Source organism: Saimiri boliviensis, chromosome 10, assembly GCF_048565385.1.
Source record: "Saimiri boliviensis isolate mSaiBol1 chromosome 10, mSaiBol1.pri, whole genome shotgun sequence".
NCBI lineage: Eukaryota > Metazoa > Chordata > Mammalia > Primates > Cebidae > Saimiri > Saimiri boliviensis.
Window position 1 is genome coordinate 25,161,241 of NC_133458.1, and position 16,920 is coordinate 25,178,160.

At 46.6% G+C, this 16,920-nt stretch overlaps 1 protein-coding gene across 2 annotated transcripts in view; it reads left to right on the top strand.

The window, feature by feature from the left end:
* Positions 1-16,920, top strand: part of PLXNA4 (plexin A4) — a 466,285-nt gene that overhangs the window by 341,182 nt on the left and 108,183 nt on the right. For both annotated transcript variants that reach the window (XM_039472947.2, XM_074379046.1), the window contains exon 5: positions 6,967-7,067. In XM_039472947.2, the coding sequence (XP_039328881.1) occupies positions 6,967-7,067 (101 nt within the window). The remainder of the gene's footprint in view (positions 1-6,966; positions 7,068-16,920) is intronic.

The following is a 16,920-nucleotide window of genomic DNA, read 5'->3' on the forward strand; positions in this document are numbered from 1 at the left end:
TCCACAAAACCTCTGTGTGGTCCCAGGCCAGCAGAAATAAAGCCTGGAAAGGCAGCTAGTGGTGATCAAAGGAAATCAAGGCTGGTGGAGGTGCTTTGAGGAGCTCCCCCAGACCATGCCACTGAGATCCATGTGTATTACTGAGCTCAGAATTTGCCAGAAAATGACTCACTCTTCTCAACTCTATGTCCTGTGCTCGGGGACAGCGGTGAGGAAGGACAGCATGAGGTACAGCACCAAGCGCAGCATCTGCACAGCTTGACAGTTTCTCCAGCATCCTCTTGGAGTTTCTTAATGGGTCATCTTGCCTGGTTTTTTTCTTTCTTTTTTGACAATTTTGAAGGAAATTGGGTACTTAAGAAACCTTTTGGATATTTAAATTAACTCCAACCATCGGGCTTAGTGTAGCCATCGTGGCATTAGCATCCAATTATAAGAGCAGAAATGGAGTCATAACTCACATTTTGACCAGAATGTCAAATGCTCAAACAAGTTAGAGATACACAGAGACTGCATGCTATATCTATGGAACATTTCTGAATGTAATCAGCAGAACAGCAGGCACCCTTCAGAATGTGAGCAGCGACAGGCAGAGTGGGACCCTATTGCCAGAGGAAAGCATCTTTTGAAATATCAGGGAAACCAGGTAGGAGTTGGGCAGTGGGGGCCAGGATTCAGGAACTGTAAAAATTCCTCCAGCTGCCATGGAGGACCCCCAGGCTCCCAGGTCCCCAAGCAATGGGCTCAGCTCATCAGATGGAGAGACTTATGAAGACCAAGGCGATGACTTGAAATCTGATGTGGGATCCTTTGCTATCTTCTCAGCCATCTATTGCCTTCCAATGCTAGGCCATTGTTTTGTAAATTTGTGGCCTTTGGGACTAGACAGGTTAGGAAGATGGTGGTGGTGGTGATGATGATGATGATTGCATGTACAACAGCAAATGATAATTCTATTTACAGTCATTTAAAACCAGACCAAACTACATTATGTTATTTAAGGAAGCTTACCTTGGTGGCATAAGGATAAAACCACCCTGATTCCCAGAAAGGTGATCTAGGGGAAAAGGAAGTGTAAATGGAGAAGGGAACACGGGTGACTTCTGGCTATAACTGAGAATGAAAAACACCTAAGCAGAGACTGAACGACAGCAGGAGAATTTTCTAAAGTCGGGGGCCGTTTGGCCTCGGGTGAGTTATTTGAATTGGAGCTCCTCATCTAGGCCTTTTGGAATGGGTGGGAGGTAAGGAAAACCTCCAGAAAGAACATGGCTATGGCATTATTTTTCCAAAAAGAGAACAGGTATACAGAGCTTGAGAAAGACAGGGCCAGTTATGTAATGATACACGATAGGAGACATTTATCCAAAATGCTTTGTCTATTTGAAATTACATTGAAAAGAGTAGCGATGCCTATCTTTTCACTGAAAGATCTCAGAATATTTCATAAACATGACAGTATTAGTCTACCAGCAGAAAGCTGTTCCCCTTTGACCCAAGAAGCTAAGCAGAGAACAGGTGTTTTCTTTTTTATTAGTATTATACTTTAAGTTCTGGGGTACATGTACAGAATGTGTAGGCCTGTTAAATAGGTATACCCGTGCCATGGTAGTTTGCTGCACCCATGAGCCCGTCATCTACATTAGGTATTTCTCCCAATGCTAACCCTCCCGTAGCGCCCCACCCCCCTCAAAAGGCCCTGATGTGTGATGTTCCCCTCCCTGTGTTCATGTGTTCTCATTGTTAAACTCCCATTTATGAGTGGAAAACGTGGTGTTTGGCTCTCTGTTCTTGTGTTAGTTTGCTGAGAATGATGGTTTCCAGCTTCATCCATGTCCCTGCAAAGGGCATGAACTCATCCTTTTTATGTCTGCATAGTATTCTATCGTGTATATGTGCCACATTTTCTTCATCCAGTCTATCACTGATGGGCATTTGGGTTGGTTCCAAGTCTTTGCTATTGTGAACAGTGAGAATGGGTGTTTTCATATCCACACTGCCATGCTGAAGATGAAATCATTTGTGAAGTCCACTCAAAAGGATTATTTCAATTTTTTTATTATGGTAAAATATACATAACAAAATCCACAGTGTTAATTGTTTCTCAGTGCGCATTTGCAAGGACCCTCACATTGTGGTGCCAGCATCACCACCCTCCCTCTCCTGAACTTTTTCATCTGCCCAAACAGAAAGTCTTTGCCCATTAAAGAGTAACTCCTTATTCCTCCCTTCCCAGTCCCTGGCCACCACCATCCTATTTTCTGTCACTGTGAATCTGACTGCTCTAGGTACCTCACATAAGTGGAATCATGCAGCATTTGTCTTTTTTGTCTGGCATATTTCACTTAGCATCATGTCCTCAAGGTTCATCCATGTGGTAGCCTGTGTCAGAATTTGCTTTTTTTCAAGGCTGAATAATATTCCATTGTATGGATATACCATCGATTGTTTGTTGGTTCATCTGTTGATGAACATTTGAGTTGCTTCCATCTTTTGGCTGTTATGAATAATTCCACTATGAACCTGAGTATGAAAATGTCTCGTTAAGATCCTTCTGGTTGTTTTGCGATGTTCCCGGAAATAAGATTGCTGGATCATGTAGTATTTCTGTTTAACTTTTTGAGGAACTGCTAAGCTACCTAACAGGTTTTTGTACAGAGCCAGGACAATGTGCTGAGACAATACTGTGCAGACCCCACCCTAACCCTGCTCCCAAGGAAGGCTCCCCCAGCACCGTTTACGCACAAAAGGTCCCCAGAGGTGACCGGGCACCCCTCTCTAGAAGCAGTGAGAGTGAAGTTGCAGCCACATCAATCAACACCTTTGCTAGAGTCTGGTGGCCAGGGGACAGACCTCAATATTCTGTGGTCTCTGAAACAATCTATCGTTATGGGAGCTTAGGTCAGATCACCATCTGATTTGTTCTCCAAACAAAAGTCCCTCTCCTGCCCCTATTACTTTCTTTTTTCACCTTTTCCTGTGGTCTGAATTCCCGCACTCAGTTAATTAGCATGCCTGGCACTGCAGCTTAAGACTTCAATCAGCGTGGGGTGGTTTTAATTAATCGTGCGGCTCTGCATCTGGAGTGGTTTTTGTTCTAGGGTCAGGAGAGGAGCTGGAGATGAGGGAATGGGAGAGGCAGATTTGTATGGCATAAGGGTGTGAGTGGTAAGTCTAGGTGTTTAGGGAGAGAGAATCATAGAGGCAAGGTGGCTCAGAGGCCATCTGGCCACCTGTGCAACGTACTAGCAAGGTAAGGATGGTAACTGGGGACATGAGGGGATACATTTATAGTGAGCTAAATGGTTGGACTAAATCCAGTTTTCAAAAGTGATTTAAAGTATTAGACAAAATTCTGATGCTTTACAGAATTAACCATGGGGTAGAAAGTGAGGCAAAGCAGTGATAGAGACTGGGAGGTGAGCAGGCAGTCTGGGAGGCCTTGGCCATGCTGGAGACTATTGCCTGATGGTGGGGCCTGGTCCTGGCCTTCCTTCGGAAGGTCCTGGCAAAGGGAAGGAGGTGGTACCTACTTCTCAAATAATTGTGACCTTTCTACTTGGACTGTCAGAATCCTGTTGGCTCCCCAGTTTGAATGCCCACACTTTAAAAAGAGTGAAGAAAACCTAGATCAAGTTTAGAAGAGAGTCATAATGCATAAACAGAAAGATTCTGTAGGAAAGATTAAAGGAAGTTGGATTGTTTGCCTTCAAAATGAGAACGCTCTGAATGTCTGGATGATTGCTTTTAAGAGAATGTTTTTTGAAGGTGGACCTGATGCCATTCTTATACATGTCCATGAAAACCAAAGAAGTAAGATGAAGTTGATTCGAGAGACTTTGTTGGAGCATTGACAAGGAACTTAGGATGTTAGGACTGAAAGGGAATTCAGAACTAACCTACCCAGTCCCCTCATTTGATGATCAAAAAGGAAGCCCAGAGAGAGACTTGTCCAGGTTTACTCAGGAAGCTGGGGGCAGAGCTGTGGTGGAACCCAGGGCTTATCATACCTGTGTAGGACTGTGTTCCTGTCTCATATGGACCCACCCACATGAGAAGCTAAGAAAAGCAGATAGCTGTTCCAGAAGCTAGTAAAGATAGTGAATAAGTCCTGGAAATGAGGTAGCTCCAGGTTTCATCTGAAGGGTGAAGCAATGAATGGTTTAGGGGCAAATATCATCGTTCAAAGAGGAAATGACACCATCAAGATACTAAAAGAGAAAAGTTCTCCCAGGTCTGTTGAATTCCCGGCAGAGTTCCCGAGGCCTGGGAAAGACTGTCAGAGCAGTTTTCTGAGATATAGGGGAGAGGTAAGTGACAATACAAGGAGGATTGAGATATTAATAACAAGGATAGCAGCAATCCACAATAGTTGTCCCTTATGAAGTGCCAGACCATTTATGAAACCATTACATCATCACCTGTGCTTTGGGAAACTGAATTGGGCTGGGGCGAGGAGGGGTATTTTTATCTCCACGTTGAGCCAGAATTTGAACCTAGCTCTGAGGGCTCTTGCATTCTTTCCAACACAACAAAAAAATGACTCATGTTTAAAATCAAAACTTGACAATTCCAGGGTATGAATATTATTAAAACACCAGTTTCAAGGTATTTCTAAGATTCTGAATGCAAATATTTTTGAGAATTTCAGATTCACCAAGCAGCTGGCTCTTGACTTGATGTGGAACATCCCGGAACCCCCGGGCACATTCCATCCAAAGCAGATTTGCAGAACTTGTCAATGAGAGAAACTGGGGAGGATGGTAATTAAGTTTAGAGCAAGAAAATGCTTTTGATTGAGCAAGGCATGATTTTCCGTTTAAGCCCATGCAAAATATGGAGTGCTAGACAAGCAGCTGGAACATATGAAAACATTGTTGTGTACTTATGGTTCCCAACTTTCACCATTTATGGTTCCTTTTATTATTTTTCCCTCTGTGTGTTATGTTTTGAAATATTCTATCTACTAAACAAACTGCATTTATTAGTATATTTTCTATTTTTAATATGAGATATACATCACTGAGTATGCATAAAAAACATAAAACAGCAACAATTCAATTTCCATTAGGCTTTGGGAAATATTGAAAATAGCTTGTGAACCTCATTACCACTCATGAATTCTTAGGAGTCCGGGTACTTTGGGTTAGGAGCCAAACTATTTATATGCTTACATGACTAGCATGTCTGTGCTCACTTAAGGGGTAGGAGGAGACATGAAACACGCAATAAGAAGAGGGCAAATTCTTGGCTGATGTGGAGCCAGTGTGGGTAATTCGTAAGGAACTAATTGTTAGGTTAATTAGTAGGATAGGAAGGTCGTATGTAGGCAGACTCCAGGCACAGCCCATGCAGATTACATGAGCAGTAATAAATGATAAAATTCCAAATATGAAAAAAAGACATCTGAGAAGGTGGAGGAAGGGCCACCAAGGTCAGGGTCACAGCCGTCAGAATGGGAGAGGGAGGCTAAAAGGTTGCCTGAAAGAAGTGAAAACGCAGTGTGGTCATTAAGAACCCTCAGTGTGTACTTTGGAGAACAAAAAGATGTATAAAGGGAATAAGAAAGTTAAGGGAAAAGAGATCATGTGGGATTTGGAATTAATTATTAATTAATTCCAAAAGAGGATTGAAGACTAATTGAGCAGCTCTGGTGCCAGTTTGCCTGTGTGTGTTACAAGTAGCCCCTGCCAAGCGGACATCATTTTACAGAAGCATATGCCCCATAAAACAGCAGGGGAAACATGGCCTCTGAATTTTCTCATGTAACAGAGAGAGTTCAGCCAGGTCAGCACAGTTTATAGTTTGCTGTGCCTATTGTCTGATGGCAAGAAATTAAAAAGGACGGCCACATCAAATTCCCTTAGCTCAAGCTGAAACATCAGGTAGGATTCTCCATTGACATAAAAAAAAAAAAAAAAAAAAGTATCCCAAGTGGAAAAAGATGATGTTAAAAAAAAAAAAAAAACTTTTTGTAAAGAAGAAACTGGAAAAATGGAGAATAAAGACCAAGGCTATAAAAAGAAAATAACTCTGTTTGATCCAGTGTATCATTATTAAGTACCTACTATGTAGCAGGTGCTGGTAAGTCATGTAAAGAGACATCAAGGCAAAGCTACATTGGAGAACAAAGAAATTAAAAAGATATTTAAGAGCTTGCAGGAAATGGAAGCATTTGGACTAAGCAAAAATGTCATGTGGAACATTTTACATTAACAGGCGGCTGGTGAAAGCTAATATAAAGTTTTGGGTTGGAGAGGAAGCCTCTAGTCATGAAAAGAGTGTGGGTAGGAGGAGAAATAGCAGCAGCTGCTCTTTGAAAGCACCATAGTGAAAGCTTTTAGAGCCAGTTGGCCAACATTATGGGAAAGAAGGAGCGGGCAAGCAACAGCTACAGAGTGAGCTTATGATATCTTGGTAAATGGCAAGGAGGAAGAGAAAGGGAAGGGTCTTGGTCTCAGGATAATGCTCTCTGGAGCAGCAAAAATGATGAAACTTGAAGGAGGACTGGAAAGAAAGGGAAACACTGTAGGAAAAGAAACCACGAGGGAGTGAGAATGACTTTCTCGCGTCATTACATCCATACGATTCATTACATTCATTGCATTCATTACATCCACAGGAAGCAAACACATGATGAATTGACCATTTGTAGAGATATTTGGGGGTTTCAGAAATGAACGCTATATAAATATATTCCCTAACAACTTAGTATGGACTGTATGGAGTCTGTATTCATGGAGACTTCTAAGAAAATCACACGGCTGCTTGTCTCCCCGGATGCATATGTGGCCACCTACTCACACACAGTCACTCAAGGTCCCTTCCCACACTGAGCTCCAAGCACTTCGGTGCTCCTGCAACATTTCGGGTGATACACGTGATATTTAGAGCAACATCTCTTCTAGTGCACTATTGCGTGTTCTGCAAAATCTTGACCACCTTCTCCCTATCCTGCTGTCCTAGCTCACCAGAGTCCCTGTGGAGTCCTGTGGTCAGTATCGGAGCTGCGGCGAGTGCCTTGGCTCGGGTGACCCCCACTGTGGCTGGTGTGTGCTGCACAACACGTGAGTACCATGGGAGGCCGCCTCCTCCCTCCCACTTCCTCCGGTGATTCCCTTCCTCCTCTCCCTGTCATCGCTACCCTTCCCTTTGATCCGTCTTTTCTCCTGCTCGATTCTGGCTCTTCCTTCCTTGCATCCTTTCCAAATGTTATCTCCCTTCCTTTGTTCTTTCTGACTTCACTTTAAATTTGCCAAATTCCCATAAGAAATATATGGTGATGGCGGGATGGGAATGATGACAGGTCAGGATATGGTTGTTACACTGGGTAATTATACACTGGAGGGCTGGAGGAAGCAGGATTCCTGGACTCACCTGACTGTGGCTTATGGGGCTGGAGACTGACTTTTCAAGACTGAACAACAGGAAAAAGGCATTGGATTTTTTTTTCTCCAACTTCATGCTGGCCACAAAACCATGAACAAGATATATGCTGTCCCTTTAGTGATTCCACATCTCCTTAACATCTCCTTCAACATCTCCATAAGATTTTCTGACTGGGGGCTGCAGTTCAAGTGTGTAGCACCTGAGGACCCTCCCTCTGCTGTCAAACAGGTGCTACACAATTGAAACTCGCACGGGCCCTGCCTTCTGCAAGCCTGAGCTCAACAAGGGCTGGTACTGCATGGACACAAGAAGAAGATCCATAAGTGTGAGAGTAAAGCATGGCACTGGGCTAAAGGGGTGAGGAGGGTCCAGCAGGAGCACCTGCCACTTAGACAAAGGGTGGGAACCCCCCAGGAAGAGAAGCATACAGTTAAAGCAGAGCTATTTGGAAAATCACCAGGGATCTACAGAGTCGCAAGAGGTGGGGTCAGCCATCAGCTGGCTATGAGTGCACCTGGGCTGTAGTCACTGGACCAGTAAAGCTGGGCCTGAGTGCTGGCCACTTGCCAATGTGCCTCCTTGTATGTGGCTCCGTTTTATTCTGTAGAAGAGGGAAGGAGGCAATGGCATTACAGTGGATGTAAACGGTAAATAAACCAAGGGGTGGGAACAGGGCTGAGACAACCAGAAAGCTGAAGGCTTTTCTTTGGGGATCCAAAGACCCTTGCCATCAGTACCTGGAGAAGCCAACAATGGTTGGACCTCACTCTAAAGAAATTTGGTTCCAGTCCAGCTGTTGTTGTTTCTGGCCAACCCTTGAAATGTGCCACTTTGTGAGCTGGACACAAACATTATAAATTAAGAAGTACTTTAGTCTTCCTACTAAGAACCTGAACTGCATGAGATGACCAGTGACATTGACCAATAATTTTCAACTATAAGAAGGTAGGGGTAGGACCATGTCTTTCCCCCTCTCTCTTGCAAAGAGTGTCTCTAAAAGTTGGAAACACCTGCTTTAACTCGAATACAACCTTGCGAACATAACAGACACCCTCCTCATCTCTGGGTGGCAGTCTCAGGCATAACAAGTCCACGAGTTCCTTAAGGGAAGATCTGAAATCCCTCAGGTAGGGTATGGTGAAAAAAAAGTCAAGAACTACTGAGCTGCACTGAAATATACATAACTCAGTCTGTGGCCATACCACCCTGAATGCGCCATGTTTTCTGAAATATACGTAACTTGCAGACAGATCAGAAACTCTGGACTCAAGTGTAGAGAAAAGTTGCATGGTAACAGAGAGCAAGGGAGCCTACGAGTGGCCAGCATAGAAGAGGATGGAAGAGGTGGCATTCAGAATGCAGATTGGCTCAGATCAGGCCAGTAGTGTTCCCTGAATGATCCCTTATAAGGCAGAGAGGAGATGGGTTCTTTTTGTCTCACCCAGTGAGGCCTCTCAGGAAGGGACTGTGCTCTAAACTCATTGCCTTACTTGGGGGCCTTGACTACCCTGTTTTCTGCTTGGCTGAGGATAGCTCAGCTGATCCTGACATGGAGCTTTCCTATCTGGCATGATTCAAAGGCATTCAGAAAATCTGGTCCCTCCCTGACACTCCATGCCCAGTGACAGTTTCCATGTCAGCTGTGGTCTCTGCCCACAGTGCTGTCCCAGCCCCACAGAGCATGGAGCCCTGTGAACGGAGGGGACTCTGAGGTTTGGAGAAAGTAGAAGAGGGGCTGTAAGAACCCCCACCTCCCATCCCCAGGCTGCAAGGTAAGCAGGTATGAGAGGAGGAGACACAAGATGCTACTTCCTGTATGGCCTCAGTCTCCCCTTCTGTAACATCATACCTGCCTCCTGTCAAGCGGCAGAAAACAGGGGTGGATAGAGGCCAAGGCAAAGTCTGGGCAGTTCATGAAGTGGGCCCTCAGCCTGCCTGGGGAAGCCAGCTGTTCCAGTCTCAGCATGGCATAAAAACAGCCATGGACATGAAGTTTGGGCACCTGCCCCCAAGTCCAGACTCCTCATCCCAGCTCCTCCTCTGTGAATTGAACATGATGACGCCTGTCTCCCCCACCTCCCTGAGTCACTGGTGAATCAAATGAGATGGTGTGAGTGCCAGTGCCTGGTGGGCTGTGGAGCACTGGGAAATGTAGTGTAGGGTGGGGCAGGAATGTTGACAAGGCTGGGGAAGGACCGTGAGTTCATTGGTGCTCTACCTCTTGTGACTCTGCAGATCCCCGGTGATTTTCCAAAGAGCTCTGCTTTAACTGTATGCTTCTCTTCCTGGGGGGTTCCCACCCTTTGTCTAAGTGGCAGGTGCTCCTGCTAGACCCTCCTCACCCCTTTAGCCCAGTGCCATGTTTATTCTGGCACTTGTGTATCTTCTTGTGTCCATGCAGTACCAGCCCTTGTTGAGCTCAGGCTTGCAGAAGGCAGGGCCTGTGCAAATGTTATTCTCTTTGTGATCATCACTGTCTGCTGCTGCTGCTGCTGGCACCTCCTTGCTCAAGGAGCCACAGTGGAGCCAGCGAGTTGAAGCACTGGGGAACTGCAGTTAAATCAGTGGACTCAAGTTCACATGCCTTGGAAACTTGTGGGGCTTTAAGCAAGTGCAGTCAATTCTCATTGCACATGGTAGTTATGTTCCGTAAAGTTGCCAGAACACGGAGTTAGTGAATACTCCATTGCTCCTAGGAGAAATATAGGGTTAGGTTCCTGGGAGCCTCTGGTCACATTTTCATCAGCAAATCCGTCTATAACCTTGTTTTGTCTGTGTTTCTGTTTAAAGATATCTTACATAATATCTATTGTTGATTCGTTAAGCTTGACCTCACTGCCAACAGCACCATCACACGTCCCTGAACAGGGCTTATCCAACACAGCTATTTTCTCCATAAGCCACACTGTGGCCTTCTTGCACTCAGGATCACTAGACGGCCCTTTAGCACTACACTCGGGGACTATTTTAAACAGCAAAATCACCAACAACATTGGAAAAATGTGGTACTAAATAGGGCTTGAAGAAGACACTTGTTTATTGAGCCAGAGCCGAAACAGGAAGCTGAGGCCGCCTTGTCCCACCTCAGCGGGCAGTGTGTGTGCCAGATTACTCAAACTTTTCACTGCCCTGTGCGTGCTCACAGGTACCAATTTTTGTCACAAATAAACGTTAGCGGTTAGTTGAATTTGCAACTAGATTCCACGATAACTCCCTATGTCAGAAACTTGGCGTCCTTGTTTTAAAGAGGGAGCACAGTACCTTCTCACAGTGGTGGCACCAAGATAAAAGGAGGTGATTGATATGGGACGTTCCAGAGGTTCAACATGCTCTGCCTGGTCAGGGTGCTGTCATTCATGGCTTTGAGCCTCCTGGTTATGTCCATGACCTGATGAAGGCAGACACAAGTATGAGAGTTGCACTAACATAGTCGGTGAAGCCCAACTCTTCCAGGAGGACAGAGCTCAAGAGCCCCCATAGGCTAAGGCTGCCTTCCCACTGAGGAACTCAGTAAACCCATCCTCCCTCCCTCTCAAAGTTATGACCAAGGAGGGCCCCCTGGCCAACATAGAGCCAGTCCTTTTCACCTATAAGAAGGTAGGGGTAAAATCTTGTCTCCCTACCCCCTTCCCCCACAGCTCCCTTGCAAAGAGTACCTCTAGAAGTTAGAAACACCCTCTTAAACTCGAATACATCCTTGCTACAAGAGCCGGCACCCTCCCCATCTCTGGTGGCAGTCTCAGGCATAATGAGTCCTTGAGTTCCTTAAGGGAAGGCCTGAAATCCCTCAGGTATGGATTTCTGAGGTTCTGACATTCAGGCTCTAAAATTCAGGTCCTGGTTAAGTAGAATGGGTCCCTCGATTTCTAAGATGTTTTCAGTAAAGGTACAATTTTAAATTTAGATGGAATGAGATGCACAGATCTAAAATGTACAGCTTGAAAGCTTTGACAAATGCAAACACCCCTGTAATCCACACGTCTATCAAGATATAGAACACTTCCTTAATCCATCCAGAGAGTTCTCTCCTTCTGAGTGCTTCCCAGTGGGCCTTTCTTCCCTAGTTCCTCAGGTTCAGGTTAAAGCCAGATATTGTTCCTCCTGATCTGCCCTCCCTTTCACTTTTCATGAGAGTAAACTGGATGTTCGTGGCTTGGAGAGACAAATGAGGAAGTGGGCCCAGCAGGAGAGAAAGGAGAAGGCTGGGGGCCGGAAGGACAGGGAAGGAGGTTCAGGGCAGCCAGAGAGAGCCTATGGATGCTTGCTCTGAGGGGCCCACGTTTGCTAGGAAGGAGTCAGGTGGCAAGAGCGGCAGGTTTAATTGCTTCCAGGGAGTGCTGTGTTCACACTCACACATTTATCCGTAGATCTCTCAGACCTGCCCTTCTCCCTCCATGCCTGGCAGTGTGCCAGGCTCAGTGATAGGAAGGCGACTCTGTTAGGTTGTCTCTGCCCTAAAGCTTTTGGGGAACCAGGACTTGGATTCAGGGGGGGAGTTTACTAGAATCACTGCATTTGTTAGGCCCCCACCATGGGCAAGACCCTGTGGCAAGTGACTCTGTCGCTTGCTAAGTGGCCCCAGCAAGCCTGATCTTCATGAAGGAAGACCACGACAGCAGGAAAAGGGTTCCTTGAGGTGTTAGGAGAAGTCCATTTTCTCAGTCCCTTTTGCCAACTTTCCCCATGGTTGAAGGGAGTGAGGTGGTGGTAGCCTTGTGGAAGAGAAGGGCAGCAGAAGGGTGTATGAGCGAGAGAGAGAGAGATTGAGAGAGAGAGAGAGAGAGAGAGAGAGAGAGAGAGAGCACACAAGAGAGGAAGAGGGAAAGAGACAGACGGGTTGAGAGTGAGCACATGTGACTGAGCAGTTCAAGGGCAGGGCCTCTGTAAACAGGTAGCTCATGTGGCTGAATGGGCTGTTTGTAGCAGCAAAGGCACACGTGGGTTGCACACAGCATGCTTAAGAAAGGCTCATGCAATTTAAATCCTCTCCTCTCGTTATTCTCAATCGTTGTGAAGCACTCGCCTGCCAACCTGGTAGCACACAGGGTTACTCGGTCACTCTCTTTTGTAGACCCTGGCCTGGGCCCACAGGCTTGCCCATCTCTGATGGCAATGACAGCTTCAACCATGCTGAGTATTGAGGCGGCCCTGAGTTTTGAACCTTTACTCCTTGTTCCTGAGCTGACCCATTCTGATTTGGGTGAAGGTAAAGAAAAGCCTACAAGCCCTCTGCCTTCACCCCATCACAGCTGTCTCCTGTCCTGGGCCAGAAACATTTTTCCAGTGACCAGGCTTGGCAGGTCCCCAGGCCCCTCTCCATCTTCCCCTCCCATGGCTTCATGCCCAGGCAAAGAAGGCTGTCTCAGTCTCAGCAGGTAATGGGATCCTGCCCGGCAGACCCAGCCACATCGATTGGCCCAGACGTTACCTTTCTTAAGAAAAGTCATCAGCGTCACTCCTGGGAGGCTCATGTAACCCAAGACATCACAGGGGAAGGATAAGATCAGCTTTTATAAAGTCTCCCTCTCACCCCTTCATGACCCTGCCTCTTCCCAGATTTCTTCTGTTGGAAGAATGCCCTCCTCTGGATGGGTTGGCAGGGATTACTTTTCAGGAAGTCACTTCTATTCTCTTCTATATGGTTTCTTCCAAGATGGTGAGAGAGAGTGGAAAGACAGGAAAGGCATTGCTTTTCAGAGCAGAAAGGGTGGATTACAACTTAGTTACAACTAAGGAGCTGTCTATGAACAGATTCAGTCTGGGTTCAGTTTCTTCAGCTCTAAGTGTGGATGAAAGGAACTATCTTATAGCCACGCTGTGAAAAGTAAGGGAGGGGACCTGCATGAAGCCCCTGGCTAGGCCTGCAGTGCGGCAGGTCCTCAAGCCTGACACGGCCCAAGTTGCCATGACTGTGGGAGCAGAGGCCGGAGTTGGACCCCAGAGCCTCCTCCTGGTCCCCTTTCTCTTCCATTCATCTCCTCCCCAGGGCTGTGGCTGGTGCTGGAGCCAGCCCACTACTAAGAAGTCTTCCGGCCGGGCGCGGTGGCTCAAGCCTGTAATCCCAGCACTTTGGGAGGCCGAGGCGGGTGGATCACGAGGTCGAGAGATCAAGACCATCCTGGTCAACATGGTGAAACCCTGTCTCTATTAAAAATACAGAAATAATTAGCTGGGCATGGTGGCGCATGCCTGTAATCCCAGCTACTCAGGAGGCTGAGGCAGGAGAATTGCCTGAACCCAGGAGGCGGAGGTTGCGGTGAGCCGAGATCGCGCCATTGCACTCCAGCCTGCGTAACAAGAGCGAAACTCCGTCTCAAAAAAAAAAAAAAGAAAGAAAGAAAAAGAAAAAAGAAGTCTTCCTCCCCTTTGAAGGCTTCAACCAGCCATGCCAGTGTCCACTTCATGACATGCAAGCCGATTGCAAAGGGCAAGTCCAGCCTTGCTTCTCCCGAGCACATCCCACAGCCTTGCTGTCTCATTTTTTACACCTATATTCAAGGGCTACTTAACACTAGTCTGCTAGGCCAGTGATCTCTCCTGCAGCTGCTCGCATAAGGCTTACACAGTCGATCTTGAGGAATGGTTGATGTCCACTTCCACCCAGCAAACTCTTTGCAGTCTAGGTGCCAGGGTTTTTCTTGACTCTTTGCCAAAACGTTATCAGCCTCTGGTTCAAAGGAATGCCTCCCAGACTAGATACCAGTACATTGGAATTTTCCTCTCCATGGCTTAGCAGAGACATAGTATGACTTAAGGAAATAGGCCTTTTCTTTTTTAACCCTGCCTCTCCCACCAAGCCCCCAATACACACACACACATGCACACACACCTCACATGCTTCATGACCAGAGGACGATGGTAAGCCAAAAATGCTATCTTCTCATATGAATTGGAAAAGACCCGTGGTCTACTCAAGCCCTTAAGGCCCCTCCCAGTCTAATGACTTGGGTCCCTGTGGACAACCTGAGGAGCTGGCCGACCTCTGAGGTTTCACTACAGATATCCACGCCCATATTCCAGCATTCACACACTTCATTCAGTCATACTGCCCTGGGCCACATAGGATGGAGCAGCCCAGCGGGCACAGAGCACAGTGCTCCCCTGCACCAAGCCTGCTGGACTTGGTGATGTTAATAGACATGAAGACACCAGACCATTGGATAAAGTCTAGTATAAAGCTGATCAGAATCAACTGGAGTAATTGTTGGAATGTGTCTCAGGTAATAGGCAGCTTTCTCCTTGTTACTGACTGGGTTAGAAAGAGAACGGATTCACCTGCAGCGATGCCTTTGCTGTCTCCTCCTCCCTTTGTCCCTCTCCTCCCTCTCCCTCCCTCTCCCTCCTTCTCCCTCCCTCCCACTCCTCCTCTGCTCCACACCTTTTCTTTCCTAACCTCTCCTCAACCTTAGTAGAAAATTAACAGGCCCTAATAGAGTCACCCACTGACGAAGAGAAGAGAATGACAAGCCCACCTCACTTTCTCTGGCAGCTGCTACTTGTAATTTGGTTTGGTTTGGGATCATCTGGAAAAAAAGGAACATTTCCAGGTCCTTTTACCTCTCATCTAAAGGTTTGTTCAATAGACTATTCATTCAAGGCATGGTTACCCAGGTCAGAATCCAGTCAGGGACCCAGGGCAGCACATGGTTCCTCAGTGCAGGCTGCGAGCCCAGAATCTGAGCTGATGGTGGTGGGACAGGACGCCTTGGTTGCTACGTAAACCCAGAAAGATTCTTGGGCCTCCACTCAACCCCTGAGCCTATTGGTTTCTTCTGAGTTCTGTGCCCTCCCCCTTTGGGGGAGGGATGGATAAATCTGATTCAGGTGCTTCTTAGGTTGATTTTGGATCTTTAGAGATGACAAGGGACTATGGGTCCAGTTACCAGCAACTGATGGCAGAGGGAAAATTACAGTAGAACCTTGGGCTTCCTGTCTTGGGATTCATCCTAAGTATTTACATGGCACAACCCAAATACGTCAACTTCCACGAGACCATGGTGTCAGTCACTAGATCCTAGAGTTGTAACATTGAAAGGACTCACCTGGTCTCCTCCTACATATAAGAAACCTTACACAACCACCTGCCTAGGAATTCTTGTACTAGCTACTCCACTTTCTCCAAGCCACACACATACATCTATCCATTACTCTGGCCATTGTCAAGGAGGACAAGGATAATGAATAGGAATCCTAGTCCCTTCCCTTGTCAGGGTCCCCAGATGTGATGACAATGACAAAATCCTCCAAGAATCTCCTAGTTGAGTAGGTATTCTAAATTCTCTTAACTCTGCTATTAGAGGTCCACTGTGGGAGGCCCTCACTCTTACCCCCTTTCTTTTTCAGTCTTCTCAATCCTAAGCACAGATGGTGTACCTTAAGCATGGGTCATGGTCAATGTGAAATGTTAAGGATCGGGGATCATCTGCAGGGAGAAATAAGGAGCAGGCTCTGATGTCTAAGCCTGATAAACACATGCTGGAAAGCCCAGGGAGATGGACCAGCAACGACCCCTTCAAGCTTGGAGGCTCACTCAGGCTGGACTCACAGATAGCCCTGTTTCCAAATTGAAATTTGTTTGCCTGGCCAGCAGCACCGGGAGTTAATATTTCTATCGCTGTATTTAGGAATTAATTTCTAGAGAACTTAATCACCACCTCTCTCCTTCTCCCTCACCCCCTTCCTTCCTTCATTCCTCTCCCTTCTAATTTTCCACTTGGCTGGGAATTCTCCAGCAGTGAAAGTTCAGGCTTAGGGGAGGGCGGAGGTAGCTGCTTCATTAGAGAGGATAATCTCATTGGAACCACTGGCTTGAATAATAACCCCTTCCAGGGGCCCTAGGGCCTTTCTCCTCGAGGGCTTCTTGTACCTCTGATCTGAGGCTGGACAAGGTGAGCTGTAGAAGTGGAATGAGGAAGAGAGGTCAGAGGAGGGACTCAACCTCTGGGGGTCTGGTGTATCCTCTTGGGGTCTGCTTCCTGCTGGCATCTTCAGGTTTGTATTTGGGGCAGAGGTGACATTGGCATGCAGAGAAGAATATCCGAAAACTCCAAGTCACACAGCATATGCACTGTCTGAATCCGTATCAGCTCCAGTTTTCCTACCTGGGAGATGGATGACGCAGGGATTCCTTCATGTCAAAGGTACAGTGGAGCTAAGGGACATGCTTTAGGAGTCCCTGAAGCCTCTTGGAAGGAAATATCTAAGCCACCACTCCCTGCCTCCCAGGTCATGAATTAACCCTTTGCACATTTCCCAGCTCTGGTCTGGGCTATTCGGAATCTCAGTCCTAGAAAAGCAGAAGGCCATTCCCTTGACAGACCCCAGAAGAAACCAGAAGGAATTCACACCTCCCCTTCCATTATCCTATCACAGTTAAGGTCAATTGTCTGTGTTTTTGGACATTTGCAGCCTCCACCCTCATGAGTCCTGATGGCTAGTAGAAATGTCAAAACAGCCCTGGCTCTGACCTTAAACTTGACTTTCCACTAAGATAGCTGAGTTCTCAATACCCTTCCACAGCTATTAAGAAAA